This window comes from Heliangelus exortis, chromosome 15, assembly GCF_036169615.1.
Source record: "Heliangelus exortis chromosome 15, bHelExo1.hap1, whole genome shotgun sequence".
Lineage (NCBI taxonomy): Eukaryota > Metazoa > Chordata > Aves > Apodiformes > Trochilidae > Heliangelus > Heliangelus exortis.
Genome location: NC_092436.1, coordinates 8,317,792 through 8,343,345, shown reverse-complemented (window position 1 = coordinate 8,343,345; position 25,554 = coordinate 8,317,792). Strand labels below are relative to the sequence as shown.

General features: G+C 60.8%; 3 protein-coding genes across 15 annotated transcripts; all 3 read right to left on the bottom strand.

Annotated features, from left to right (window-relative positions):
- Positions 1–917: 917 nt before the first annotated feature.
- Positions 918–16,817, bottom strand: PDLIM7 (PDZ and LIM domain 7). Of its 13 annotated transcripts, XM_071758742.1 has the most exons (23): positions 16,664–16,817; positions 15,136–15,242; positions 11,551–11,702; positions 11,237–11,267; positions 10,373–10,498; positions 9,619–9,635; positions 8,869–9,023; positions 8,473–8,509; positions 7,902–7,940; positions 7,635–7,789; positions 7,240–7,276; positions 6,802–6,840; positions 6,527–6,681; positions 6,154–6,190; positions 5,282–5,320; positions 5,015–5,169; positions 4,625–4,661; positions 3,553–3,611; positions 3,177–3,411; positions 2,919–3,099; positions 2,589–2,709; positions 1,984–2,099; positions 918–1,840 (listed from the first exon to the last, which is right to left on the bottom strand). In XM_071758742.1, the coding sequence occupies exons 2-23, from the start codon at positions 15,238–15,240 to the stop codon at positions 1,754–1,756; spliced, it is 2,115 nt and encodes a 704-aa protein (XP_071614843.1). In that variant the 5' UTR covers positions 15,241–15,242; positions 16,664–16,817; the 3' UTR covers positions 918–1,753. The 13 variants fall into 13 exon arrangements, with proteins under 13 accessions (XP_071614843.1, XP_071614844.1, XP_071614845.1 ...); XM_071758743.1 differs by lacking the exon at positions 6,802–6,840; XM_071758744.1 differs by lacking the exon at positions 10,373–10,498 and having other exon boundaries at positions 16,664–16,816.
- Positions 16,818–16,945: 128 nt separating this feature from the next.
- On the bottom strand, positions 16,946–20,004 carry DOK3 (docking protein 3). The gene is made up of 5 exons (XM_071758767.1): positions 19,873–20,004; positions 18,295–18,588; positions 18,060–18,153; positions 17,802–17,974; positions 16,946–17,720 (listed from the first exon to the last, which is right to left on the bottom strand). The coding sequence occupies exons 1-5, from the start codon at positions 19,927–19,929 to the stop codon at positions 16,986–16,988; spliced, it is 1,353 nt and encodes a 450-aa protein (XP_071614868.1). The 5' UTR covers positions 19,930–20,004; the 3' UTR covers positions 16,946–16,985.
- Positions 19,603–25,506, bottom strand: DDX41 (DEAD-box helicase 41). The gene is made up of 17 exons (XM_071758762.1): positions 25,346–25,506; positions 25,160–25,258; positions 24,904–25,063; positions 24,746–24,820; positions 24,409–24,469; positions 23,929–24,065; positions 23,637–23,709; positions 23,348–23,501; positions 23,119–23,255; positions 22,774–22,936; positions 22,548–22,679; positions 22,307–22,378; positions 21,974–22,070; positions 21,486–21,635; positions 21,266–21,337; positions 20,979–21,089; positions 19,603–20,735 (listed from the first exon to the last, which is right to left on the bottom strand). The coding sequence occupies exons 1-17, from the start codon at positions 25,367–25,369 to the stop codon at positions 20,599–20,601; spliced, it is 1,854 nt and encodes a 617-aa protein (XP_071614863.1). The 5' UTR covers positions 25,370–25,506; the 3' UTR covers positions 19,603–20,598.
- Between the last annotated feature and the right edge of the window lie 48 nt (positions 25,507–25,554).

Sequence of the window (25,554 nt, the reverse complement as noted above, 5' to 3'; positions counted from 1 at the left end):
ACATCCCTGCTCAGGCTGGCCCTGCCAAGCAGGCACTGGCTGTTTCTGTCCCTTGTTGCAGACATGTCCTGCTGCTTCGCAGTGTGACTGGCCCCAGCTCCCTCCCATTGCCCCAGCCCAAGAACCCGGCCCCAGCCTGCCTCCGTCACTACCCCTGTCCCCTCCACATCTTTGATGGGGTTTTACACCCCTGCAGCCTGTTCTAGGGAGATGAGAGACCACGCGGCAGCCACAGGCTGGCTCTGGGTGATGCGGGGAAGCATTTGGCTTCCCCCAGCCGGCTCCTGCCCCCAACAGAACCTTCCAGTAGATTAGCAAGATAATTTTCCTTGCAATTGCTCATCGTGGCAAGAGCTGCAATTATTAATGACCGTTCCAGCTGCCAGAGGAGGGGCAGCTCTTCCCCACACCCGCTATCCCAGCCTGTTCCAGGCGGAGGTGCTGGCGCAGCCTCCCGCCTGTCCTTGGGGACAGCAGCTGCATCGTATGAGCAAACGCTTGGCTGCTCTATGCCGGAGCACGCCCAGAGCTGGTGCACATGGCCCATGCGAGCCCCGTGACTTCTTGTCCCCTGCACGGGACTCGGGGTCAGGACTGGGGACTGGGGGACACCCCCTGCAGGGTCCAGCACCTGTCCCATTTGCACTTGCAGCAATTTTGCTCCCCAGATTAATTTACTGTCTCCGTTAGCAGTCCTGCCTTCTACAAAGAGAGAAGAACACCCCAAGGGATACAAGGGGTCAAGACTGGGCTGCCACAGGAAAAGGAGGAGAAAGACAAGGTGAAGATTTTGCCCAGAAAGCTGGGAGGAGCTGAGTCAGGCCCTGGGGGGAAGGGGGAGCAGGACCAGGGCTGAGCATGACCTCAGCCAGGAGCACCACACTTGGCAAAACTGCAGGCCTGGAGGCAGCCAACACTTACAGAGAAGTGTTTATTAAAGGCACTAAAAGCACCGTGGCTACATCAGCAGCAGCCCGACCGAAGAGCGTGGGTTTGGGAAAGGCATTTACAGGCCCAGGATGGTGGTGGAAGAGAGATCTTTGGTAGGAAACCATGCCCAAGCCTTGCAGGAGCCCACCAGCTGCCCATCAGCACATGCTGCCAGACCATGTCTGGGGGAGACCTGGCACTCTTCCCTGTTCTGTGCCACAGCCAGGCATGGGGAGCTGCCACACACCAGCCCCAGGGAAGCATCAGGCTAGTTGGCTGGGGGGACATGAGGCACAGATCCCTCCAGCACACAGCTGGGGTAGGAAGGCACAACAGCAGTTCACAGGGAAGGAGGGCTGGGTCTCCAGCCCGAAGCAGGCACCTGGGAAGGTTGGGGGGATACTGGGAGGGCGCTGGTCCTCACCTCCTCAGGAATGTAGTAAGAGCATCCCTGCCCTAGCACCAAATTGCCAGGCAGCTGGGCCCCAGCCAAGCAAGGGAGCAGCCCTGCTGTGCAAGACTCTCCTGACTCCAGCCTCAGCACAGACACCACACTGAGTGGCTTGGGGGCCACGAACTCATGCAGCATCCCCTTCCAGGGCTCCTAGGGGCAGTGGGGGGGCACAGAAGAAGCCATCCAGCTATAAAGGGCTCTGGATCCAGCACTGCTTCTGGCTGAAGCCAGGCCAGGAGCTTCCAGGAAAGAAGCAATAGCAAGGGAAAGGGGGGAGGGCCCAGCCTGGCTCCCTGGCGGAAGCAGGGCATGGGAGAGGGGAACATGCAGGGCCAGGGGCACGCATGAGCACAGCTGAACTCCTGCCCCTCACACGTGGGAGAAAGCATGGCTCTTGCAGAGTGGCTTGTCCTTCTTGGAGTAGAAGGTCTTCCCTTCCAGGTTAGTCTGGCAGATCTGGGGAGGAAAATGCAGGCAGGTCAGGAAAACCTTGTGGCAGCAGGAACCTCATGCTGCTGGTGTACCCCACAGTCAGGGCCTGACTGCCAGGTTGAGCCACAGCTCCCAGTAGCAGCTGGGTAGGGAGGCACACAGCTCACCGCACAGACGAAGCACGTGTCGTGCCAGCTGAACCCCAGCGCCTCCAGGAACCGGTCCCCAGCATCGATCTTGAAGTCACAGCCACGGCACTTGGTGCCAAACATCTTCTCATAGTCTGTGAGAAGAGGCAGAGTCCAGGTCAGTGCTCCCCCTACACCACAGAGCTTTGTTCCAGGAGAGCAGGGCTGCTGCACAGCCAGGATCCCACGGGCACAGCCTGGGGTCAACTCGCTGCCAGTGCCAGGGGGACAGTGCCTGAGACACCTGGACAAGATACTTGTGCCATGTAGGCTGCCCTGCCTGCCACTGGGCCACGGGCATGAGATGAACCTCATCTTCCAGGATGCAGCACTTGCCTTTGATGTACATCCTCTGTCATCACCATGGCAACACGGGAGCGACAACACTACCCGGCAGCCGGGGAGGGGTGGGATGGAGGGCTCAGGGATGCAGGAGGGGGGGGGTGTCCCTGAATGCCCCAGAGCCCCAGGGAATCCCTGTAGCACAGCGCAGCCCACCCCCCACTCCTGTGGGCAGCTGCTGAGCCCCAATGCCTGGAGCCCTGGGGCCATGTGAGGTGACACATGGTGTCCCTGGGTCCTACCTCTCTCACAGTAGGGCTGTCCCTCCTCCATGTAGAAAGCACGGTTGCGGATGGGAGTTTTGCAGGCAGCACATGTGAAACACTGCACGTGCCAGGTCATCTTCAGTGCATGCATGACCTCCTGGAGGGGAACCACTGTCAGCCAGGGGGAGGACCACCCTGTGCCACAGGGGAACCTCACCCAGGGCAGAAAGGGACAAGGGATCCCATAGGATAGGATCAGAAAAGGAAGAGATAGAGCCATATCATAGATAAGATAGATAGAGCCTTATCTCATATATAAGCAGGAAGCAAGAGCAGGAGGTGTGGAGCAGGCTGAGGGACACTCACCCCAGTGATCTTCTTCTTGCACTTGGCACAGCTGGGTGCGTAGCGCGTGTCATAGCACTTGGGGCAGAAGATGGAGCCTTTCTCCTCAAAGAAGCCACCTTCATCCAACACCTTCCTACACTGGCAGCAGATGAACTCCTCGGGGTGGTAATAATGTCCCAGGGCCACGAGGTAGCGTCCCCTGCAGCAGGACAGAGCCACATCAGCCATGCCAGGGCCCAGGACACTAGCGTGGCAGTGGTGGTGGCCAGTGCTCACCTGATGACCTTGTTGCACTTGTAGCAGAGGGGTGTGCGGCCAGACCCTTCTGGGGTTTGCTGGGCTGCCTGCACGATGGAGCTGCGGTTCTGCATGGGGGTTGGTGTGGCTGGCTGGCTGTGCTTGCTCACCACCGTGCTTGTCTTGTCCGGGGCGTAACGTTCAGCAAACGAAGGGTCCACAGCCCAGGGTGGGCGACTGGCAGGTCCAGGGGTGGCAGCAGGGGTCCTGGGGGCTGCATGCACATGTAAGTCTCTAGGACACTGCTCCTGATTGCTTGGCAGCCCCCCCTTCCCAGCAGCCCTGGATGGGGAAGCAGCATCCCCCAGCACCCCTCTCCCTCACCCCATGATTGCAGAGGAAATGTTTTACTCACCCAGTCCTGGCTCAGTCTTCATTGCTGCTCCCAGGGAAGGGTCTGGCACAGAGACCTGGCTACAGAACAAGCAGTGAATTCACCTGCCCCAGTCACCCTCGCTGCCCCGAGGGCCTGTGTGTGCAGGCAGGGCCCCTCCACCCCAACAAGCAGACAGAAGCTGGCCAAGCTCCCCGTGCCCAGCCCTGTGAAGACACAGCACTCGCAGGGTCTCTGGTACCCATTGCAATGGTCTGGGGAGCAGTAAGAGAGAGAGCAGGCCTGCTGGGGTCCCACACCCAGCTCTGGGGTGCTCTGGACTACACCAGGAACCCCTGGGGATCACACAGACCCTGGCTGCCCACTCACACAAGACAGTCTCATCCCCCAGCCCCACTAGTGTGCAGAGACACCTGGACCTGACCTTGGGCAGGGAGCCCTGGGGTCCAGCCCTAACAGAACTGAGGACAGGCAGGGCCCTGCCAGGCAGGGACAGGCTGTGGCCCCTGCCAGCACGGGGCTGGAACAGACAGAGCAAACTGGGACCAGAGAGGCACGTCCCTCCCAAGAGAGGGGACCAGGACAGAAGGAGAGCCAGTGGATCTGTGCTTCTCCAGGGCAAAGAAGTAGACGGCTACAAACCCAGTGGCATTTCTTTGCAGTGGAGCAAACCAGGCAGAGCTGGGTCCCACTGGTCATGGCACCAGAGCAGTTCTCACAGAGAGGCAAAGGCAAAAAAGGGGGTGCTGTGCACCACCCCTGCCCAGCTGCAAGGGGAAAGATACACCCCTCCCCCAGCTCTGGATCCCTGCCTCACACAGGGAGAAGCCAGCAACATTCACCCAGCTCTGCCTGGATGCCCTGCAGCCCCACGCCAGACTCACTTGTGCTACAGTTCCAGGTGCTGCCCAAACATCACAACATCGCCAGCAAGGTTTAGCTGCTGCCACTAGAACCCCCCCACCCACTGTGCCTGGGACACCACTACATAGTTCAACATTCCCAGCTCAGTGCCAGCAGTGCCCAGTGGGTTCCAGCCAGGGACATGCAGCCCGTTGGCTCCTGCTGCTACCCTGGCGTACACTCCCCTTACCTCGGCTTTTTAACAAACACATCCTCATGATCCTCCACTGAGGGCAGCAGGAGAGAAAGGAGGAGACAGTGTCAGTCTGTGGCAACTGATGCCCAGGGACAGCAGGAATGGAAGGGAAGGGAAGGGAAAGGAAGGAAAACCAACCTCTCCGCCCACAACCCTTCTGCCCCAGCACACAGCCTTGCCCAGCCACAGGGTAGAGCACAGCTCAGCCCAGGGACTACACACAGTTCCACGCAGCTCTCAACACCTCGGCTGCCCAGGGCAGCCACACGGGGCCAAAATCAAGTCCCTGCTGCCACATCAGCACACAGCCTCTACCACCTTCTGGCTACCCTGGCAAATTCCACCACCCCAGAGCAGCCAGCACTGGGCCCTGTGGGAACTTACAGCCGTCTGTGCCCGTCAGCCGGGCCAGTTTGCGGAAGGAGCGGGACTGGGAGGTCCCGGTGCGGGGCTGCCAGTCCTCAGCATCCTCTATCAGCCGCAACTTCCCGGGGTCACACACAGGGGTGCTGGGGGGCTCCACCACTTGCGGGGGCTGCCTGTGAGTGACAGAGGGCAGGCGCTCACATGGCACCATGCGTGGACCCTGCTTTGGCACAGGGCAGCGTTCCCAAAGGTGCCCTCATAACCTCACCGGTACCCAGCACTCACCACTGCTCCCCTGTGCCCCAGACGGACCCATGGGCATCCCTGTGGCATTGGAAAAAACGGTGGCACAACAGTCAGTGGTTGTCCCATGGCTCAGTGCATCCCTCCTGTACACCTCCCCAGCCCCGTGGACAACCTGGCAACACTCATCCAGCTGTGCCCAGCAGCCCCACAACAGGCTCACAGGACATTGTGCCCTGCATCCAGGTGCTGCCCAGCACCTCCCAACTTCCCCAGCAAAGTGCTGCTGGTGCCACCAGCCTCCTCCAGATCCCATTTGCTCAAGAAGCAACGGTGCAGCTTGGCCTCCCCAGCTCAGTGCCTGCAGTGCCCAGCATCCCGCTTGGCATAGACAGCACAGGGACATCCCAAACAGGGACAGCCTGTGTGGCCTGAGTGCCCGGGCAGGACCCTCCCGAGGTGACAGTCGGAGCAGTGGGTGAGCGCTGGTGGTGCCCATCACGGGTGAGCACAGGGTGGTCTCTGTGGCTATGCCAACAGCTCGGCTCTGGGGAGAGGACAGAGAGTGAATGGGAGGATGGAGGATGAGAAGAAACAGTTAACAGGGCAAAGAGCTTCCCTCAGTCAATGCATGCAGTGTGGGCAAACTATCTGTACACACTCAGCTCTGCCTGGCAGCCCCATAGTCCTAAGCCAGGCTCATTGTGTTCCAGGTTCAGGTGTTGTCCAGCAACTTCCAACACCCCTAGAAAGATTCTGCCAGTACCTCCAGCCTCCTCCAGTCCCTGTTTGTCCCAGAGGCCATGGTGCAGCTTGGCATGCCCAACTCAGTGACAGCAGTGCCCAGAGTCCAGCCTGGGATATGCAGCCCTGCACACAGCTCCTGCTGCCACCCTGGAACCCATGCCCCTTACCTCGGGTTTTTATCAAGCTCATCCTCATGATCTTCCACTGAGGGCAGCCGGAGTGAAAGGAGGAGAGAGAGTCAGTCTGTGGCAACTGATGCTCAGGGACAGCAGGAATGGAAGGGAAAGGAAGGAAAACCAACCTCTCCTCCCACCACCCTCCTCTCTCAGCACACAGGCCTGCCCGTCCTTGGGGGCAAAGCACAACCCAACCCAGGGACACAACATGAACCCACACACAGCTCCACGCAGCTCTCAACACCTCAGCCTGCCCAGGGCGGCCATGTGGAACCAAACCCCAAACCCCAGTGCCACGATGCAGCCCAGACAAAGCTGGGCACCCCCAGGCAGTCAGTCAGCACTGGGCACCATTGAAACTCACTGCTGTCTGCGCCCACCAGCCGGGCCAGTTTGCGGAAGGAGCGGGACTGGGAGGTCCAGGCACTGGGCTTCCAGTCCTCAGCATCCTCTATCAGCCGCAACTTCCCAGGGTCATACACCGGGGTGCTGGGGGACTCCAGTGGCTGTGGGGGCTGCCTGCATGGGATAAAGGGCACGGACTCAGTCAGCACAATGTGTGGACCTTGCTTTGGCACAGGGCAGCACTCACAATGGTGCCCTCAAACACTGACCCCCTCACCAAACCTCAGCACTCACCACTGCTCACTCGTGCCCCAGTCAGGCCCACAGGCATCCCTGTGGTATTGAAAACCATGGTGGCACAACAGTCAGTAGTTGAGCTCAGTGCATGCCTCATCTATGCAGCCAAGCCTCACAGAGGCACGAGCCCCACAAAGATGTTGGCAGTATTCACTCCCAACCACACATGCAGTCACCTCCCAGACCCAAGGGACATTGTGTCACAGCAGGACCCTCCCGAGGTGACAGTCAGAGCAGCAGGTGAGTGCTGGCAGTGCCCATCGAGTGGCTCTGCCAACAGCTCAGTTCTGGGAGAGGATAGAGGAGGAGAGAAGAAACAGTAAAAGGGCAAAGAGCTTCCCTGGTGTCAATGCAAGCATAGAGAGGGCAACCCAGCCAGGTGGGGAGAGCCCTGGGTGGGCACACTCGTGCTGCCCTGACACATGCTCCCCTTACCTCGGCTTTTTATCAAGCTCATCCTCACCACCTTCCACTGAGGGCAGCAGGAGAGAAATGAGGAGACAGTGTCAGTCCGTGGCAACTGATGCCCAGGGACAGCAGGAATGGAAGGGAAGGGAAGGGAAGGGAAAGGAAGGAAAACCAACCTCTCCGCCCACAACCCTTCTGCCCCAGCACACAGCCTTGCCCAGCCACAGGGTAGAGCACAGCTCAGCCCAGGGACTACACACAGTTCCACGCAGCTCTCAACACCTCGGCTGCCCAGGGCAGCCACACGGGGCCAAAATCAAGTCCCTGCTGCCACATCAGCACACAGCCTCTACCACCTTCTGGCTACCCTGGCAAATTCCACCACCCCAGAGCAGCCAGCACTGGGCCCTGTGGGAACTTACAGCTGTCTGTGCCCGTCAGCCGGGCCAGTTTGCGGAAGGAGCGGGACTGGGAGGTCCCGGTGCGGGGCTGCCAGTCCTCAGCATCCTCTATCAGCCGCAACTTCACAGGGTCACACACAGGGGTGCTGGGGGGCTCCACCACTTGCGGGGGCTGCCTGTGAGTGACAGAGGGCAGGTGCTCACATGGCACCATGAGTGGACCCTGCTTTGGCACAGGGCAGCGTTCCCAAAGGTGCCCTCATAACCTCACCGGTACCCAGCACTCACCACTGCTCCCCTGTGCCCCAGACGGACCCATGGGCATCCCTGTGGCATTGGAAAAAACGGTGGCACAACAGTCAGTGGTTGTCCCATGGCTCAGTGCATCCCTCCTGTACACCTCCCCAGCCCCGTGGACAACCTGGCAACACTCATCCAGCTGTGCCCAGCAGCCCCACAACAGGCTCACAGGACATTGTGCCCTGCATCCAGGTGCTGCCCAGCACCTCCCAACTTCCCCAGCAAAGTGCTGCTGGTGCCACCAGCCTCCTCCAGATCCCATTTGCTCAAGAAGCAACGGTGCAGCTTGGCCTCCCCAGCTCAGTGCCTGCAGTGCCCAGTGTCCTGCACAGGGACATCCCAAACAGGGACAGCCTGTGTGGCCTGAGTGCCTGGGCAGGACCCTCCCGAGGTGACAGTCGGAGCAGTGGGTGAGCGCTGGTGGTGCCCATCACGGGTGAGCACAGGGTGGTCTCTGTAGCTATGCCAGCAGCTCGGCTCTGGGGAGAGGACAGAGAGTGAATGTGGTCAGAGCCCTGGGTGGGCACCCTCTTGCTGCCCTGGCAGATGCTTCCCTTACCTCGGCTTTTTAACAAACACATCCTCGTGATCCTCCACTGAGGGCACAAGCAGAGAAAGGAGGAGACAGAGTCAGTCTGTGGCAACCGATGCCCAGGGACAGCAGAAATGGAAGGGAAGGAAAAGGAAGGAAAACCAACCTCTCCTCCAACCACCCTTCTGCCCCAGTACACAGCCTTGCCCAGCCACAGGGCAGAGCACAACTCAGCCCAGGGACCATGCACAGCTCCACACAGCTCTCAACACCTCAGGTGTCCCAGAAACATCACACACTGCCAGATAGCAATCTCTCCATACTCTGGTGCCACAACGCACCACAGCCTTATTCCAACTCCCAACTGCCCAGGCAAAGCTGGGCACCCTGGGGCAGCCAGCACTGGGCCCTGTGGGAACTTACAGCCATCTGTGCCCGTCAGCCGGGCCAGTTTGAGGAAGGAGCGGGACTGGGAGGTCCCGGTGCGGGGCTGCCAGTCCTCAGCGTCCTCTATCATCCGCAACTTCAGGGGGTCGTAAACAGGAGTGCTGGGGGGCTCCACCAGCTGTGGGGGCTGCCTGTGAGTAACACAGCCATCTGTCAAACCTGACAGACCCCCACGGCATCACGTCCCTAGGGCTTCCCTACACCTTGCCTGGCACAGAACCCCAGCACACCAGCAACGAGACGCCGCACACTGCCTCATTCTCCACCCTTCCCACTGCTCCTCTGCTTAGCAAGGGCCCACCAAAGACTGAGGACTGACCACCATTCCTGTCAGTCTGAAACTAGGAGGGGACAAGACGGGGCAAGATTAAGCCAAGGTGAAAAAATTATTAGCATAGGAGCTCCATGAGAGCCCATGGCAGTGCCTCCCAACTGCCTTACCCCAGTGTCCCCAGCACAGCCTGGCAGCTTTCACCCAGCCAGGCCTTGTGTTGGGCAGGAGGGAAATGACCACAGGGGAGAACACTCCATGGACCCCAGTAGCCAACACAGATAGGCAGCGCTTGCCCTTCAGGCCAGAGGTAGCTTGCTGCCAGGAGTGACCCACCCACACAGGCAGAGCAACACACACTGCCTGCCCCAGGCTGGCCCTGCCCCAGAGAATGGGACACTAGCACGGAAGAGGCACACGGGAAGACAGAGAGAGCAGGCAAAAGGCTTACTGACTTGTCAAGGCTCAGCACCTGTAGGGGAGAGGGAAAGAGAAAGGGAGGAGAGAAAGAAAGAAAAGGAAGGTGAAATTAGACCCACAGCACCCAAGAAGTTTCCAGAGCTCACCTAAGGCCTGAACCAGTTCCCCTTACCCCCAAGACTCACGCCCAGCTCACCCAGGGCTGGGAGCACACTGGGATGCAGGGGCAGATGCCAGTGGACCAGACCATGCCTCCCTCAGGCCCCCTCCCCAAACAGGCATCTCCCCCTCAATGCCCAGTTTCAGTGCACCATGGCAGCTCTTGGCAGGAGGGGCAGCTGTCAGACACATGCAGCCAGGTGGGCAGCCTGCAGAAGTGGGAGCTTCTTCCCTGCGAGCAGGGTGAGGATGGCACTGCACAGGGCTCAAGGGCTCCACTTTGCCCAGCCTGCCTCAGCAGACAGGGGGGTCAGCAGGATGTCCCCACCCCCAGGCAGGCACTGGCTGGTGGCCACAACACAGCCATCACTTCCCTGCTGCTGCAGACACCAGCGAGTGCCCTGCAGGACTCCCCACAGGCTGGCACGTCCCCGAGCAAGGGACTGGCACGCACACAGCCACACGTCCCCACGCGTGACAGTCCTGTTGTGCCACCTCAGCAACAGCCATCGGGGGATCCCAGCACGGGCACTGTCACCCACTCCCACCCACGAGTGCCTGGCATGCAAGGCGCAGCGGGGCTGGGCAGCGGGGTCCCCCCAGTCTCTGGGGAGCAGGACAGCAACGTACCCATTGTGCTGGGGGGTGCAGGTGGGCGCCGGGGGCGCGTACGTCACGGGTTTCGTCACCAGCCCGGGCTGTGGGTTCGGAGGAGAGCCGGACCCGAAGGGCCGAGCTGTTTTGTTGAGGGCGGTGCTGGGAGCGAAGTTATATTTCAGGGGTTCAGAGCAGGGGAGTGAGTCCTGAGCGAGACAAAACACACAGACACGGGCTCACATGTCAAGCGGCATGCAAGGGGCAGCCCCGGGCCAGGCAGTGCGGCGGGCAGCCAGGTAGGGAAGCCGGGCAGCACGTACACCTCAGGAACCAGGCTCTGCCTGGCTGGCACCTCTCTCCACATGGCACCAAGCCCAGCGATGACAGGTCACAAACCTGGCCCAAGGGTCACTGGAGCATTAGTAAGTGCCCTGGATGCTTGCTGCTACACAGATTGAGGCAGCACATGCACACACGCTGATCACAACTATCTTGTGGCATAAAGCTCAATCCATGCAGGTGGCTTCTGTCCAGGAGCCACCAGTCACTGGCCCCAGCACTGCCTCCCTGTGCCAGGGCACTCCCCAGCACTAGCAAACATTGGGCCCCAAGCCCGTGCTGAGGCTGCCTGGTCTCCTCCCCTGCATCAGCCCCTCTGCACCCCTGCCCACACCCAGCACTGGCAGGGACAGACAGGCATCAGACCCCACACCCTTTTATCCCCTGTAGTGCTGAGCTGCTCCTTCAGAGAAGAGATTTCCAGCCCTCCAAACACACCCCAGTTCCCCAGAAGGCTGGGGGCCCCAGGAGCAAAGTCTGTTTTGTCCATCTATGTTCAGATTCCCCTCCCCAAAGATGAGGCTGAGCTGCTGCTGCAGCACTAGGAGCAACACATACCTTCTGTGGCTTCCCCAGGTTGTTCTGGGCTCTGCAAGAGAGGAGACAGCTGGGTAGATGCTGGAACCAGACCAGCCACTGCCAGGACACTGATATCCCAGGGATGCAGCACTCGCCTGAGGAGAGCCATGGCCAGCACTGAGGGCCACTGGCTAGGCTAAGCCAAATCCAGGCAAGAAGAGCCCTTGGACCCAGCCAGAGGCTGTCAGACTCAGAGCAAGGAGCAGCAATGCCAGGAGATGGCCCTGGTAAGAGGTTCCTGGCTTTGCTCGGTTGCACCAGGATCCCAGATTAGCAGGAGTCACAAATCCTACCTGCTCAGGGTGAGGCAGAGCCTGTCCCCACAGGCACGGATCCTGTTCTGGGCTTCGATGTGTGTCATGGAGCTGGTGCTCTCCCCGTCGATGTACAGCACCCAGTCACCCACTCCCACGCCAGCCTGGGCCGCTTTCCCACCCGGTGTCAGCTGCAGGACAGAGTAAGGAAGAGCCAGGATGGCTGAGCCGTGACACAGGAGCAGAGGGACACCCTTGTCCCTACAGGGGCAGGGGTCTGCTAGCACTCGCAGACCCTCATGCAAGGTCCATCCCAGCACAGGACACCATGCAGATCTGGCCCATGGGGAATGCCCAGATCACCCCGGCATTTCCCAGTGCATTGGTCCAGAGCAGCCTCTTCACCTCTGCAGCACTGGAGGCTCAGCACTAGCCAGGGCACTGCCCAGCCCCTGCTGGAGGCCATGCCAACACCTCAGAGGCACAGTTCCGAATGGCAGAGGTAGTGCTGGCTCTGCTTTGGCAGGATGCCTGGCTGCCCCTTGGAGCCATCCCTGAGGTCCTGGGCCGGGCTGGGACTGAAGTGAGTCAGGGCCTATCCGGGCAGCCTTTGTCTGGCTGCAAACCACAGCCTTGTCCAGCCCCTTGCCTGGGGCAAGGGGGAGGGACAGGGAAGGCACCCCCCCCTCCCCCCCTCTCCCCCTCCGGTACTCCCCCGAGCCATCCCTGCTTCAGTCCTGTTCCCTCCCGATGCTGATGGTGCAGACATTACCTCATCCCACAGAAGAGCAGGAGCCCCCCCCAGGGCAGGGAGACACCCACCCCTGCCACTCCCCCATCCCTCACCCCACTGGGGTAGCTGGGAGCATGGCCAGAGGTTCCCCTGCCCAGCCACAGTGCCAGGGACTCAGCATGGCTCTACATCTGCCCGGCGCTGGGAAGCAGAGCTGCCCTGCCCTGCCCTCCCACGGGGGATGCACAGCTGAAGGCAAGCAGAGCCCAGAGCCCTGCACACAGCTCCCAGGCACTGACAGACACACAGACAGACAAACAGACGTGGGCAGGCCACAGCCATTCCTGCTCCTCCAGAATGGAAGAACTTGAGGCGTTTGGACCAGGACCAAGTATTTCCTCAAGTCCTGTTCGACATGAACATAAAAGGAGTGAGCCAGATTCCCAGTGCCTTCAGAGGGCTGAAAATCCCTGCTGTCAAGCTTCAGTCCTTCTTTGCCCGTATATTGGGCCTGGTTTGACCCAGAGCTTTGCTCCCCGCTTCCCCACACCAGCACTGACCCTCCACATCAGCCCAAAACCCACATCCATGATGGATGGGGCCTGGCTCCACCTGCAAGCCGCTGCCAATCCCCGGACAGTCACAGGTACCCCCTGGTGCCCACTCCTCCTGCCCAGCACAGGAGGGTGCCCTGGGTGGCGAGTGGGGCCAGCCAGCTCCTGGCCATGCTGTTGCAAGCCTTGGCTTGCTGCCCTAAAGAGCTGGGGAAAGCACAGGGTGGCTGTGTGGGTTTGGAGGCAGAAGCAGGAGCTGAGAGAGGTTTCCACATGGCCACTCAGGAAGGGGAGAGTGCACAAAGCTGCACCATGCCACGGCAACCACCCCAGCCAGCACCCCATGCTCCCTCTCCCCCTCTGTGTTTGCACACCAAATAACCCCTTCAGCAGGTGCCAGCTCAGCTGGGAATTGTGGCAATGCCAGCCCTGCTGCTTCCTGCCTGGCCCTGCTAACCAGGGCTTCCTTCCTCCCCCCTCTGCCCAGCCAGTCCTTTGTTCCCTTTGCCTTCATCACTACACCAACGAGGTGCCCACCAGGAGCCCAGGGCAGAGTCTCACCCAGCATAGAAGAGGGTTGAGCACCTGTATCAGGGTCCAGGCAGCATCCCCCAATGCCTTCTCACCCATAGCACTGAGGGTCTCTCTTCTTCCCCAGCTGGCAGATACTGGGATATACCACAGGGACTAAGCTCTCCAGATGGCATCCCTTACCCTGGCTCCACTGCAAGCAGCTCAGCACCACAGCCCAGAAGTATCAGGACTTCAGTAGAGCCCCTTGCCACGAGAAGACCAGGGTGGCACCTCTGTTGTGTGACCACCAAGATAAAGCAGTCTCACAGCTCACTCACCAGTGACAGTGAGGGATACAGCTGAGAGCCACAACACGTGCCAGTGCTTCTTTCCCCCCAGTGCTCCCTGGCTCTACAGGGCAGGACCCCACTGCAACCCTCAAAACTGAGCAGGACACCTCCTTCCAGCTTCCTCCAGCAGCTCCAAGCCTGACAGGACAGCTTCTCCTGCCAGCAGCATCCCTGCTCAAGGGAAGCAGTGGCCAAGGACAGCAGTGTGCTGTGGGCAGGAGCTTTAAATCTAGGGATGCCTCCAGGGTGCAGAGGTCAGCAGGGTCACCTCTTCCCATCAAAAAGGGTGTAATGCCTCACTACTCATCCCAGCCTTGCTACAGAGCACCCCAAAGCTGACTGCACCCCCTGGGAATGTCCTTGTTGCTCCTGCCTGCCCAGCCCAGGATGGCAGCAATGCCCAAGCCCTGAGGGCAACACTAGCCTGTGTGCACAGCAGGGCCATGACTTTGTGAGGCCCCTGCCCCAGGCCCTGGGAGGCTCCTCCATCCGACCAGACCCTTTGTTAAGCGCTGGCTTGCAGCCAAGAGAAACATTTTTTAGAGAATAAACTCACTGAAGCCATCTCTGTGTGCTCGACAGAGATCGGCAGGCCCCAGGCTGTGGCGCTGGCGGTTCCAGCCTCTCACAGCACCCTTGGGGTCTGGGCTCCATGCTGGGGTGCTGCAGACCCACACCCCTTTGGGACAGGCACACGTTGCCAGGGGCAGGCACCCACGCAGCACAAACAGCAAAGACGTCCTTCAAGAAGCAGTCCCTGTGCCAGCGTCAGAGGCACAGGCAATGCAGTCACATTCCAAGGCTTATAAGGCAATCAAGTGGCTGAAGCCAGACCTCACCCAGGGGACTGGGCCACCCAAGGACAAGGACATGCAAGCACGCTGGGGGCCAGACCATCGCATCAGTGGCAGCTCACACCGAGCACCTCAGCCACAGGTAGCCGGCAGCACAACTGCTCTTGCTCAAGCTGGAGTAACAGGCTGGTTCTGCAAAGGGAGCCACATCCCCTTGCAGGCAGCAGTGCAGGCAGCAGTGCAGGCTTCTTCCCCTCCCTGGCCATCCCAAAGCCAGCCCAGGTGCTGAGCTGGGAGCCATGTGGTGGGAGAGGGTGTAAGGGCACAAGCTGGGTCCACAGATGCTTATCCCAGCCTTGCGGGGCAGAGCAGGAAGACAGCCATGTGGCTTGGAAACGGTGAGAGTGGCTCCCCCTCCCCCTGCAGTGGGCACACTCCGGAAGAGGCCTCCCCTATCCCCCCCCCGGCAGCCAGAATGACTCTGCAGGAGCTGTACAGCATTTCTGATCAGCGGTCCTCTCTCCGGAACACCCCTGTGCTGGACCTCAGCTGATAAGGTTCCGAGGAGGCTATACAGAGCCAGACAGGGCAGGATGCAGTGCTCCCAGGGCCCTGGCTCATCCACAATCCCCATATATGGCTCCCACCCAGAGGCAGGAGATTGGTGTAACTGTTCTTACCCTGGAGATGGAGAGTGGCATGCTGAAATCCTTCCCTCCCTGCAGCCTGAAGCCCCAGGGCGCCGGTCCATTCAGCATCACCTTGTAGGACTCCATGTCACCCATCTCTGCAAGAGAAAGGGGTGTGATCCTGGCATTAGGGTATGTGGGAACAATGTAGGGAAAACAGAAAAGGAGGGGGCCCAGCACCTGGCAGGATGGGGCAGGAGAAGACAGGTTACATTTCCAGCAGTAACTCCACCCTGACCATCCTACACTGTGGTTAGGAGACGCACCCCAAATCTATCAGCATCTCTTCCAGTAGCATCAGAGCCAGTTAGCTGGGCTAACACTGACTAGCACCATGGAACCAAGCACAGCCCTGCTGCCACCCACAGCAGAGCACCCACGAGCTCTGTGCTCCTTCTCCCAAACCTGGGATGTGTTCTCCACTGCAGCACCCCAAAAACTCTTGCTGCTAAAAACCAAGACCATTTCAGACTGCAGAGAAGCAGCAGGTACAGAAGGATGAGAACCAGAAGAGTTTTTTCCTGGCAAACGAGCAGCAGCAGCACAGGAGCTGCATGATGCCACCCAAGGTGCCTGGCAGATGAGCCAGGCGGGTGCTCCAGCAGCCAGCCGAGCAGATGCTACCTGGGAGTCCGCCCATCTCTGCACGCAGAGCTGGGGTTTTGGTGGGGATGGAATCCCAGCACTCTTCTGCCTGCCAGGGCTATGCTGACAGCTGTCAGCCGGCCAAGATCCCGGGCAGACAGACGGGCCAGACCCAGCCTCCCAGACTCCCTTCACCTGGAACGAGGCACCAGGATGCTGTGAAGCCCCTCAAGACCCTTCTCCCGCAGCTGCCAGGCCGGGGACAAGGGCAGCTCCGGGGCCCTCCCCATCGCTGGGCAAGGGAGTGCAGGCTCGCAGCTAGGACGCGGCGGAGGCTGCAGGGCCGGGGGCCAGCGTGCCCCCGCTCTCTCCGGGCCGATGCGGGCTATATAAGGCGTGTAAGACGACACCAGCCCGCTCGCCGCCCGGGAGTGCCGGGGGAAAGGCTGCGTGTCAGGCATTCCCGGCGCCCGGCAGCCGCGCAAGCCCCGCCAGGGCGCCGGGACCTGGGTGGGTCACACACCGGAGCAGGCAAGCAGCCCCCCCGTGGGGCTGGGGCAGGAATGGAGTGTGGGGGGTCCCCAGCAGCCCCGGGCTGGGCAGTGGAGAGCTGCTGAGGGGCCGCCAGCCCTGCCCCACGGGAGCCCCCGATCCCCGCTCCCCATCCCGCCCCGCGGGGACCCCTCCCCATTCCGCCCCACACAGCCTCCATTCCTCGGGCTCGGGGACCCCGGCCCTGTCCCACGGGCTCCCGGTTCGGCACCATAAAGCGACCCCCGCCCTAGGCCCTGCCCCGCCCCACGGAGACCCCGGGACTGCCCCACGCGGGCCTCCCCGGGCCAACCGCCTTACCCCAGACTTCAGCCCCACACCCCTTGTGTCCCCACCCCCGAAAAGAGGACGGAGACCCCAGTCCTGGCCCTTCCCCACTCACCCGCGGACGGCCGAGCCCCCGACGGAGCGGGGCCGAGCGGGCGGTGCCGCGGCGGGGACACGGAGCGCAGCTGGCGGACGCGGGACTCGAACCCGGCACCGCCCCCGTCCGGCCCGGCCCGGCTTTATATAGGATCGTGAGGGGGCGGAGCCTTCCTGCCGCTCGGCCAATCACCGCCTGCGGCTGGGAGCGGAGCGAGCACGGCGGCGCCCCCTGGCGGGGAGCTGAGGGATGCCCCCGCTCGGCCTCTGTACCGACCCGCGCAGCACCAGCAGAGCCCGGTCCGGCACAGTTGTTTATTCACCGCATCACCGAACCGCATTCAGGCCCAGTCCCGCGGTCCGTGGGTCTCCCGGCTGAGCAGCCGCACCAGCTTGGCCCGGAGGGTGTTCTGGGGCTTATGCCCGGGGAGTCCCGGCGGTGCCTCCTGCCCCCCACGGCCCCAGCGCTGCTCCGGGGGCTGGGGGCTGCTCCGCGGCGGCTGGGCCAGGGCAGCATGATTGTCATAGAGGGGGCCCTCCTCACTGCTGTGGCCCTCGGGGACATGCTGGCACCCCAGCCCCCCCTGCCCTTCCTCCTCTTCTTCCTCTGTCCCGGCAGGACCCAGCTCCACAGTGAAGATGTTCTCGTAGAGATGCTCAGGGGGCAGCTTCCTTGTAGCCCAGTGCTCACTGGGGAGCGGTTGCCCCGGCCCAAAGGGGAGCTGCTCACCCCGAGCGATGGAGGCATAGACGATGGGGCTTGTGCCCACGGGCTCTGGTGGAGTGAAGTGGAGGAGGCTGGCAGGGGGGTGGGAGGCAGGCTGTGCACCCCCCAGGGGAGGACTGGGCTGGGTCTCCTCTGCCCCAGAGCCCCAGCGGTGGGGCTCCAGGCTCTGTGTGGAGAGATGGAGGTCCGGGGCACAGAAGAGACGGGGGTCGGGGGTGTCATTGCCCTGTTGCTGGCAAGTGATGGCAGCAGCTACAGCCCGGCAGAGCTCTGGGGCCCGCGGGGTGCTGAAGGTGAAGGTGCCCTCGCCAGAGTCGCTGCGGCGGCCAGCCTCAAAGGAGAAAATGGTCTGTGGGGCCAGAGGGCAGGGTGAGAGGCTGGCATCCATCCTGGGCAGCCAGCAACCCCGGAAAGGGAGGGGTACACCCACCTGATCCTGGCCAAATTTGCGGAGGAAGGAGTAGGGCCAGGTGAGCAGGGATTGGCGGGACTGCAGATCCTTCAGTGTCAGACTCTGTGGCAGGACAGAGAGCAGATAGTGCCCATGCAGGCTGCAGCGGGTGGCAGCATCTGTCTGGACCACCAGCACCAGGAATTCGGTCACTGCAAGAGCAGAGCAAAGCTGGGGTCAGCACTGCAGCACTGAGCTAGAGCCCACCCTGGTTCCATTCACTGCCCCTGCACATACAGTCCTGCCAGGAGGAGTAGAGGGAGTTTTCCTCCATGGGGACAGCGGGGCTGGGCTGAGTCCTGGCACTGCTCTGTGCTGTTTCCTTTGCACCCTGAAACAGAAGGATGTGAGCGGGGCCCCTGGATCAAGGCTGCACAAGACCCCCTCGGCTGCCCCCACTCCCTGTATCCCATTGGCTCACCCAAGCCAGGAGCAGCAGGAGGGGTCCCAGCTATGCTGAACCCCACAGTACCTGGAAGGCCAACTGGCAGAGCTGGGCAATCCACTCATCCCGCTGCTCGGCTGCCAGCACGTAGCTCTTCTCTGTGGTGGTGAGGTAGAAGGCAGAGGTGGCTTTGGGGCAGCTCTCTGTGCCTGCTGGACCCACAGAGACACAGTCTGAGAGGCGGATCACCCGGCGGGTGCCCCGCCGCAGGGAGGTTTTCTCCAGCACTGTGCCATCATCCCGCACGTCGAACTTCTCCATGCGGGCCACACCAGAGGGGCTGGCAGCAAAGAGCTGGGCTCGCATCTTTCTCCAGGACCTCTGAGGAGTGGGAAGGACACAGAGGAAGGGAAAAAGCATCAGTAAAAGGTGCCTGCTGTGTCCTTGCCATGCTGCCCTCTGTCTGGGGGCACAAGGGTGGTCCCTGCCCACACCTGGAGGGTGCTGCAGGAGGGCACAAAGAGACAGGGCCAGTGCAGACCCCCAGGGCTGTGGGATAAGGCAGTCTCAAAACTGGGTTGAGAAGCCTTGCCCCGAGTGAGCTCAGCATGGCCCTCTGGGTGAGTCACGCTCATTCCCGGGCTTGCTGAGCACCGGGTCCTGCTCTTTGTTCCCCACTGCAAGTGCTGGCCTGCCGCTGCTGCAGCTGAGCTCTGAGCTGTTCTCAGGACAGACCCTGATGCAAATTAAAGCAATTTTGAGCTGCTGGGGCTCCTTCTGGCAGCCTCACATCTGCCAAGCAGTCAGGCCCTACAGCTCACAGCCAGCTTCCTCCCAGGGGAGGCTCTGCAGCACCAGCACCTTCCCAGCTATCATGGGATAGGGGGGCGGCACAGGCCCCCATGGACCTCAACAGCTCAGCCAAGCCTCCACCCTGCAGGAACCAGATGCAGCCAAGCACCAAAATGCCTCCTGCCACCAGCCTCCCACACACAGGACGCTGGCCCAGCACTTGCAGGGCCTGCCCACTTCGGTTCCAGGATATGGTCTGCACTTGGCAGTGAGACCAGGGGCATTATCACAGCCCAGCACCCTCCCTTGGGGGCACGGCCACTCCGTCAAGGCAGGAGGATGCTATCACCATTCCCGCAGGACCTGCTTTGCCACCACCCATCTCACAGCTCCCCAGAACTGGTTTGACCCTTTGAGGATCCCCAGCATCACCCACACCATGCCCAGAGGGCTCGGCACTTGGTGCCCACCCTGAGGGCCCAGAGCACTGGGCCACATCACAGAGGGTGCCCCATGGATGGCACCAGACCCCAGGGCCAAGCGAAGGGCTGGACACCAAGCCCTGTCCCACGTGCTGCCCTGCTCCCACACACACACTGAAGCTGTGCCTCATTAACACGTGTTTATTGTCTCCTTGCAAATCACACGGTGACCAAGAGAGAACAGGGACCCCACACACAGCAGGAACCTGCATGGCTGAGTCCCCTCGGCCACAGGCAGAGCCCCACTCCTGTGGCTGCAGAGCCCAGGGCCCCGAAGGCAGCTCTGAGGGATCCAACTCCAGTGTCCCCTTCCTGGGCTGCTGAGGACCTAGGCCTGGCATCAAGTGAGATGAGGGCAAACCCTGTACCCAGCCCCAAATCCACCCTTTACCTTTCCAAACTTGCAGTGCTGCACATAGAGGATGCCATCCATCACCGGTCTCTCCATGGGCCCAGTGCTGCCCCAGCAGTCAGCACAAGGATGGGTCACAACTGGGGCTACCAGCAGCTGAGAAAATGTGACTGCTGCAGTCAAAGTAACTGCATGGGGCAGACTTCCTTCTCACAGGGACTTCCCCTTTCTGGTGTGTGGGATGAGGGGCAGAGCCTGGGCCAAGGAGGTGTCTGTCCATCTGCCCTCCCCCTTGCCATGGGGCAGAACACGTGCAGGCAGAGCACAGGAAACACCCATGGGACCACCCGACAGGAGCTCCGCGTGCTCTGCCTCACCCCAGCTGCACAGGAGCACATTTGGAAAACACAGGAACAGAAACGGGTAAGAGGAATCCTAGAGGAATTGAGGGGTGCAAGACCCCGGCCACACCACTGCAGGGCAACTGGCAGCTGGCCACACCTCATCTGGGGCTTCCTCCTCCCCTCAGGCAGCACTACCTGCTTGCCCAAGTGCTGCTGATGTAAGGGGCTGTTGCAGCACAGCTTCACATTTCCCCTGGGCAAGAGCTTTGTCAGGCTGAGCTGGCAAGAGCATTCCCGCAGTGGCCAAATGCCTGGAAAAGGAGCCACAGCAGTGCAAACAGGCCCTGGGCTTGGGAAAGGTGAGGGCGGCTGAAAGGGAACCACAGCCCGTGCAGGGGGAAGGGCAGCAGGCTCCCCAGGGCTAGAAGTCCATGGAGCTGTGAGCCAGGTAGTCCTTGCGGCCGATGTTGCTGACTTGCTTGGTCTGCATGGCCTCCAGCTTGGGGCAGTCGGTGATGCGATGGCCCAGGCCACCACAGAAGGCACAGCCCCGCTCGTCTGCAAGGGGAGGGAGGAGGTCAGGGGGAGCTGTGCCACGCCAGGACTGCAGCCCCCAACCCAACAGAGGGGCTACGCCAGTGTGCCCCCCCTGCTGCTGCCCATGTGGCCAGGCAGTGACAGCCCTGAGACAAGCAGGAACTGTCCTGGGAGCCTGAGCAACAGGAGCTGGGGGTCCTGTCCACAGCCCAAGTCTCTCAACAGCCCCACAGCACATTCCTGAGCCAGCCCAGGGTCTCTCACCTCCGATGTCCAGCATGGTTTCATCCCCGCAGTGCAGCACCTGGAGCACAGGTGGCACCTTCTGCTTCGCCTCCAGGAGCAGGGCCTTCAGGTCCATCAGCACTGACTCATCTAGGGGCAGAGACACAGATCAGACACAGCCCCAGAAGCTGTGAGGGACACTGCCCCATGCCACCATCTCACCATGCCTTCCACAGTCCACCTGCCTGCATGGGAACACTGCCATGCTAAGGTAGAGGCAGCCCCATCACCCAGCTGCCTGCTCCCACCCCCACCCTGTTTCTCACCACAGGCCTTGTTGATGAAGGTGGTGGCAATGCCAGTGTTGCCTGAACGACCTGTACGCCCGATACGGTGAACTGCAGAGAGAGAGAGACAGACAGACAGACAGAGAATCAGCCCTGGGTGAACAGAGTGTGACACATCCCTACCCCCAGCCACTGGGCCAGCACAGAGATCAGCACTGAGCCTCACTGGCCTCTGTGCCCACCCTGCCTGGTCCCTCACCATAGTTCTCAATCTCCTCTGGCATGTCGTAGTTGATAACATGCTGGATGGCTGGGAAATCCAGACCCTTGGAAGCAACATCAGTGGCAACCAGGACATCCTTCTTCCCATCCCGGAAAGCCTCAATGGCTTTTGTCCGTTCCTCCTGATCTGTGAAGACCCAGCAGAGATCAGCAAGGGCAAAGCTCCCAGTCCTACCACAGCATCCTCAGAGCTAAGCACTGCTCAACTGGAGCTCCCCCAGTGACAGGACCTACACAGCCTTTCCTCAAATGAAGGAGCAGAGGGGCCTCTGTGCTGTTTATGCCTCCTACAAGCAGCGTGGTGTTTGCTCCTGACACTACTCCAGCCCCTCCTCACCCCATCACCAACTGCTGCTGCTCCTCACCCCATCACCAACTGCTGCACACTGGGACCTCCCATGGCCACACTGGGACCACCCAGGCAGGAGCAGGGTCAGGCAGGGCCTCCCCAAGACCCTCACTGACCTTTCCCTCCGTGGATGGCCACAGCTTCCACGCCCTTGAGCAGGAGGTACTCATGGATTGCATCCACATCTGCTTTCTTCTCTGCAAAGATCAGCACCTGTGGCAGCACAGACACAGTGGAACAGCTGCCCTTCTGCAGGCTGGCACCAGCACAGCCCCTGGGAAGACCACATCCTCTTGCCAAGCAGAGCACACAATAGCTCTGGGCCCAGGACCTGCTCGTATGTGGATCATGGCTCATCACACAGCAGAGCCTTGCAGCATCCTGGCACAGCCCCACAGCCAGGCCCTGGGGCTGTGGTGCTGCCAGAGCAGCCAGAACACAGTACTCACAGGTGGTGGGGTCTTCTGCAGACACTCCAGGAGATAGACCATCTTGGCTTCTTCCTTCACATACTCCACCTCCTAGAAACAAGCACAGGGATGGGTCAGGCAGGCAGCAAACAAATTACCATTGCTTGGTATCCCTTAACACTTTGGGAAGGAGAGCTGTGAACCCCAGCTCCCTGAGAAGGGATGCATCCAGTGCTGTCCTCCCACACAGGCACAGGGGAGGATCTCCCAGCTACCTCACCTGCACAACATCCAGGCTGGCAGCACCTGCTCGCCCAACATTAATTGTGATGGGTTTCACCAGGGCACTCTTGGCAAAGTTCTGGATCTTCTTGGGCATCGTGGCACTGAAGAGGAGGGTCTGACGCTGGCCCTGCACAGGGAACATGGTGCAGGCAGGGACTGAGCCCAACCAGGCAGCTGCAGGGAATGAGCTTCGGGGTGCCCGGGTGGTGCCAGCTCAGTACCTTGAAATATGAGAAGATGGTACGGATGTCCCCCTCAAAGCCCATGTCAATCATCCTGTCAGCCTCATCCAAGGCCAAGTATCTGCAGATGTCCAGGCTCACCATCTTCTTCTGCAGCAGGTCCATCAGGCGGCCAGGGGTTGCCACCATCATGTGCACACCACTGCAGGACAAGAGAAAGCCCTGCTCAGCCACTCCAGTTTCCTGCCCCACGCAGCACCACACCAGGCAGGTAACACCTGCTTGGCACATCAACTCCGCCTCCACGCTCCCCTGAAACCATGCAGCCCCTTAAGTTCCCTGCCAGAAAACAGTTCCAGCCACACAGCCCCCCGTAAGTCTCACTGTTTGATGGTCTCCATCTGCTCCTTGACAGACATGCCCCCGATGCAGAGGGCACAGCGCAGGGGGGGCAGCCCATCCTCCTGCAGCAGCCGGCAGTAGTACTCGATGATGCCGTGGGTCTGCCGGGCCAGCTCCCGCTGTGGAGACAAAACCTGCTTGTTCCTCCGCCTGCAGGCAGGGGGAGCTGGGACTGCAACCAAAGCTTCTTCACTTCCCTCCCGACACTCACAGAGGGGCAGATGATGAGTCCATAGGGTCCCTCTCGCTTGGAAAAGGGCAGCCTCTTCTCCTGCTCCAGGCAGAACATGATCACCGGGAGGGTGAACACCAGGGTCTTCCCAGAGCCGGTGAAGGCGATGCCAATCATGTCCCTCCCGGAGAGGCTGGCAGAGAAATGGGGCTGATGTCCCAGGCATGTCCCAGAACAGCTCAGATTTCTGTGTCTGAGCAAGGTGACGGGGCACACCGGTCACCAGGGACACCGTGGGGTGCCTCTGAGATGGGGACAGAGCACTCACATCGTGGGGATGCCCTGGATCTGAATGGGTGTTGGCTGCTGGATCCCTTTCTTCTTCAGACCCCTCAGGATAGCTGTCAGTGAACAAGGGACACACACGCTCACAACCTGAAATCCTCTCTTCCCACTCACATCCCTGCAGCAACAGTTCCACCAGTGACAAACACCCCTTGGTGACACAACCACTGTCAGCTGCAACCCCATTAACACTACACAGGAAAGTTCTGACAGCTCCACTCCCATTTCCCAGGAGAAGTCTGTCCCCACCCTGCCAGGCTCCTCTCCCTGCCCACCTGCAGGGAACTTCATCTCCTTGAAGCTCTTGATGGGGGGTGGGATGCCCTCCCCCTCCACCAGGATGTGGTACTTCTTACGCACACGATCGTGACGGGCTTCTGACATGCCCAAGATGTAACGTGGGGCTCTCCAGCTGCAAAGGCAACAGAGAGAGGTGCTGCAGGATGAGGCTGTGGGTCCAGAGGCAGCAGCACCCACAGAGGTTCATGGAAACTCCAGCTTAGTCACCTCCAAGATCTAAAGATCGACCTCAAATCCTAACGTTTAACAAAAATGTGCTCTAGTGAACCTTACTGTGTGTAAAACAACACCTGAGGTGACTCAGGATGCTTTGATCTTATGTACAGCTGCATTCTCCAGGCAGTGGAGCAAGAAAAAAGGCAGCAGCTGTAGAGAGGGCTGCATGCCTCCCAGATCTCTTCAGCTGCGAAAAAGCAATGTTTTCAGAAAGACAACCTCTGCACTGTAAAACACACCTGGTCTTAATGGGATCATCGTAGGTGATGCCCTTTGCCATCTCCTTCACTGACATCAAAGCTGCAAGAACAAAAGTGACACAATCAGAGTAAGCTCACAGTCTCCAGGCACACTTAACCCCAAGGTTAACCCAGCAAACTTCTCCAGCAAACAGTTTGGGAGATAATGGATAGAGACAGAGGAGGAAGAGCTGCACAACAACAGCCCCTCTGGGTGCACCACGGGCTGCAGCTGACACAGCACCACCTCAGCTAAACCAGCCAGGTGACACCCCTGCTGCCCCAACAGCCCTGCAGACAGGTCTGAGAGGCACAGAGCTCCCACCACCTGACTCACCTCGGCCCTCAGCTACACTCTCCAGGATCTTCTCTTCCTCCTTCAGCTGCTTCTCCTTTGCTGACTCCTTCCGTGCTGGGGGGAGAATCAGGGACACAGTGAGGAGTTTTCAGTCCCTCCCAAAAACCACCTGGTCCTGCCGCCAGCTGCTCCCCTACCTTCAGCCTTCTCCTTAAGGTGCTGGTGCTGGTCCAGGAGGCTGATGTTGGACTGGGGTCCCAGGGGGATGTCATCCTCATCGCCCCGCAGCTCGCTCCCGCTGTCCCGCTGCTCCTCCTCCGACACCACCTTCCGCCGCATCTGCAGCAGCTTCTGCAACTGGAAGGAAGCGGGTGGAGGCGGAGTGAGCGGCCCCACGCCGGGAGGGAGCTCAGAGCCCTCCCCCGGCAGCACCAGGCCCCGTTACTCCGTTACCATCTGCTGCTTGCGCTGTTTGACGGGCACGTAGGGCACGTAGTCGTCATCATCCTCCCCGGACAGGTCGGACGTCTCCAGCGCCTCCTCCCGCTGCCGCTGTGGGAAAGGTGGCGTTAGGCCAAGCCGGACCTGGTCCCGGTCCCTCAGAGCTGCCGGTACCGGCCAGGTGGGCCCCGGCCCTACCTTTCTGTCGGCCCCGGCCTCCATGGCGCCGTCTCCCCGCAGCTGCCGCTCCGCCCCGGATGCAAACGCCCGCGCCGGAAGTGACGGATGCAAGCGCCGTCGCCCAGCAACAGAACCCAACGGGTCGCCTCAGCGGCCAATCTTGCGCAGGAGGCGCATGCCTCCCCCCAACGCGTTCCCCCGCCGCGGCAGAAAGCAGCAGACAGCGG

Bases quoted from the DNA above. Each gene is read 5' to 3' on its own strand.
- PDLIM7 (XM_071758742.1), bottom strand. From the start codon at position 15,240: ATGGGTGACATGGAGTCCTACAAGGTGATGCTGAATGGACCGGCGCCC. The intron at 7,277-7,634 runs GTAAGTTCCCAC...TGCTGCCCTCAG, and splicing joins GCTGACGGGCACAGACAGCT to TGGAAGGTGGTGAGGATGAG. The intron at 6,841-7,239 runs GTAAGGGGAGCA...TCAATACCACAG, and splicing joins GAGCTTGATAAAAAGCCGAG to GGATGCCTGTGGGCCTGACT.
- DOK3 (XM_071758767.1), bottom strand. From the start codon at position 19,929: ATGGAGAGACCGGTGATGGATGGCATCCTCTATGTGCAGCACTGCAAG. The intron at 18,154-18,294 runs GTACTGTGGGGT...CTTCTGTTTCAG, and splicing joins TCTGCCAGTTGGCCTTCCAG to GGTGCAAAGGAAACAGCACA. The intron at 17,975-18,059 runs GTATGTGCAGGG...CTGCTCTTGCAG, and splicing joins CTACTCCTCCTGGCAGGACT to TGACCGAATTCCTGGTGCTG.
- DDX41 (XM_071758762.1), bottom strand. From the start codon at position 25,369: ATGGAGGCCGGGGCCGACAGAAAG. The intron at 23,710-23,928 runs GTGGGCAGGGAG...GTTCACTGACAG, and splicing joins GGAGATGAAGTTCCCTGCAG to CTATCCTGAGGGGTCTGAAG. The intron at 21,090-21,265 runs GTGAGAAACAGG...CTCTGCCCCTAG, and splicing joins CTTCATCAACAAGGCCTGTG to ATGAGTCAGTGCTGATGGAC.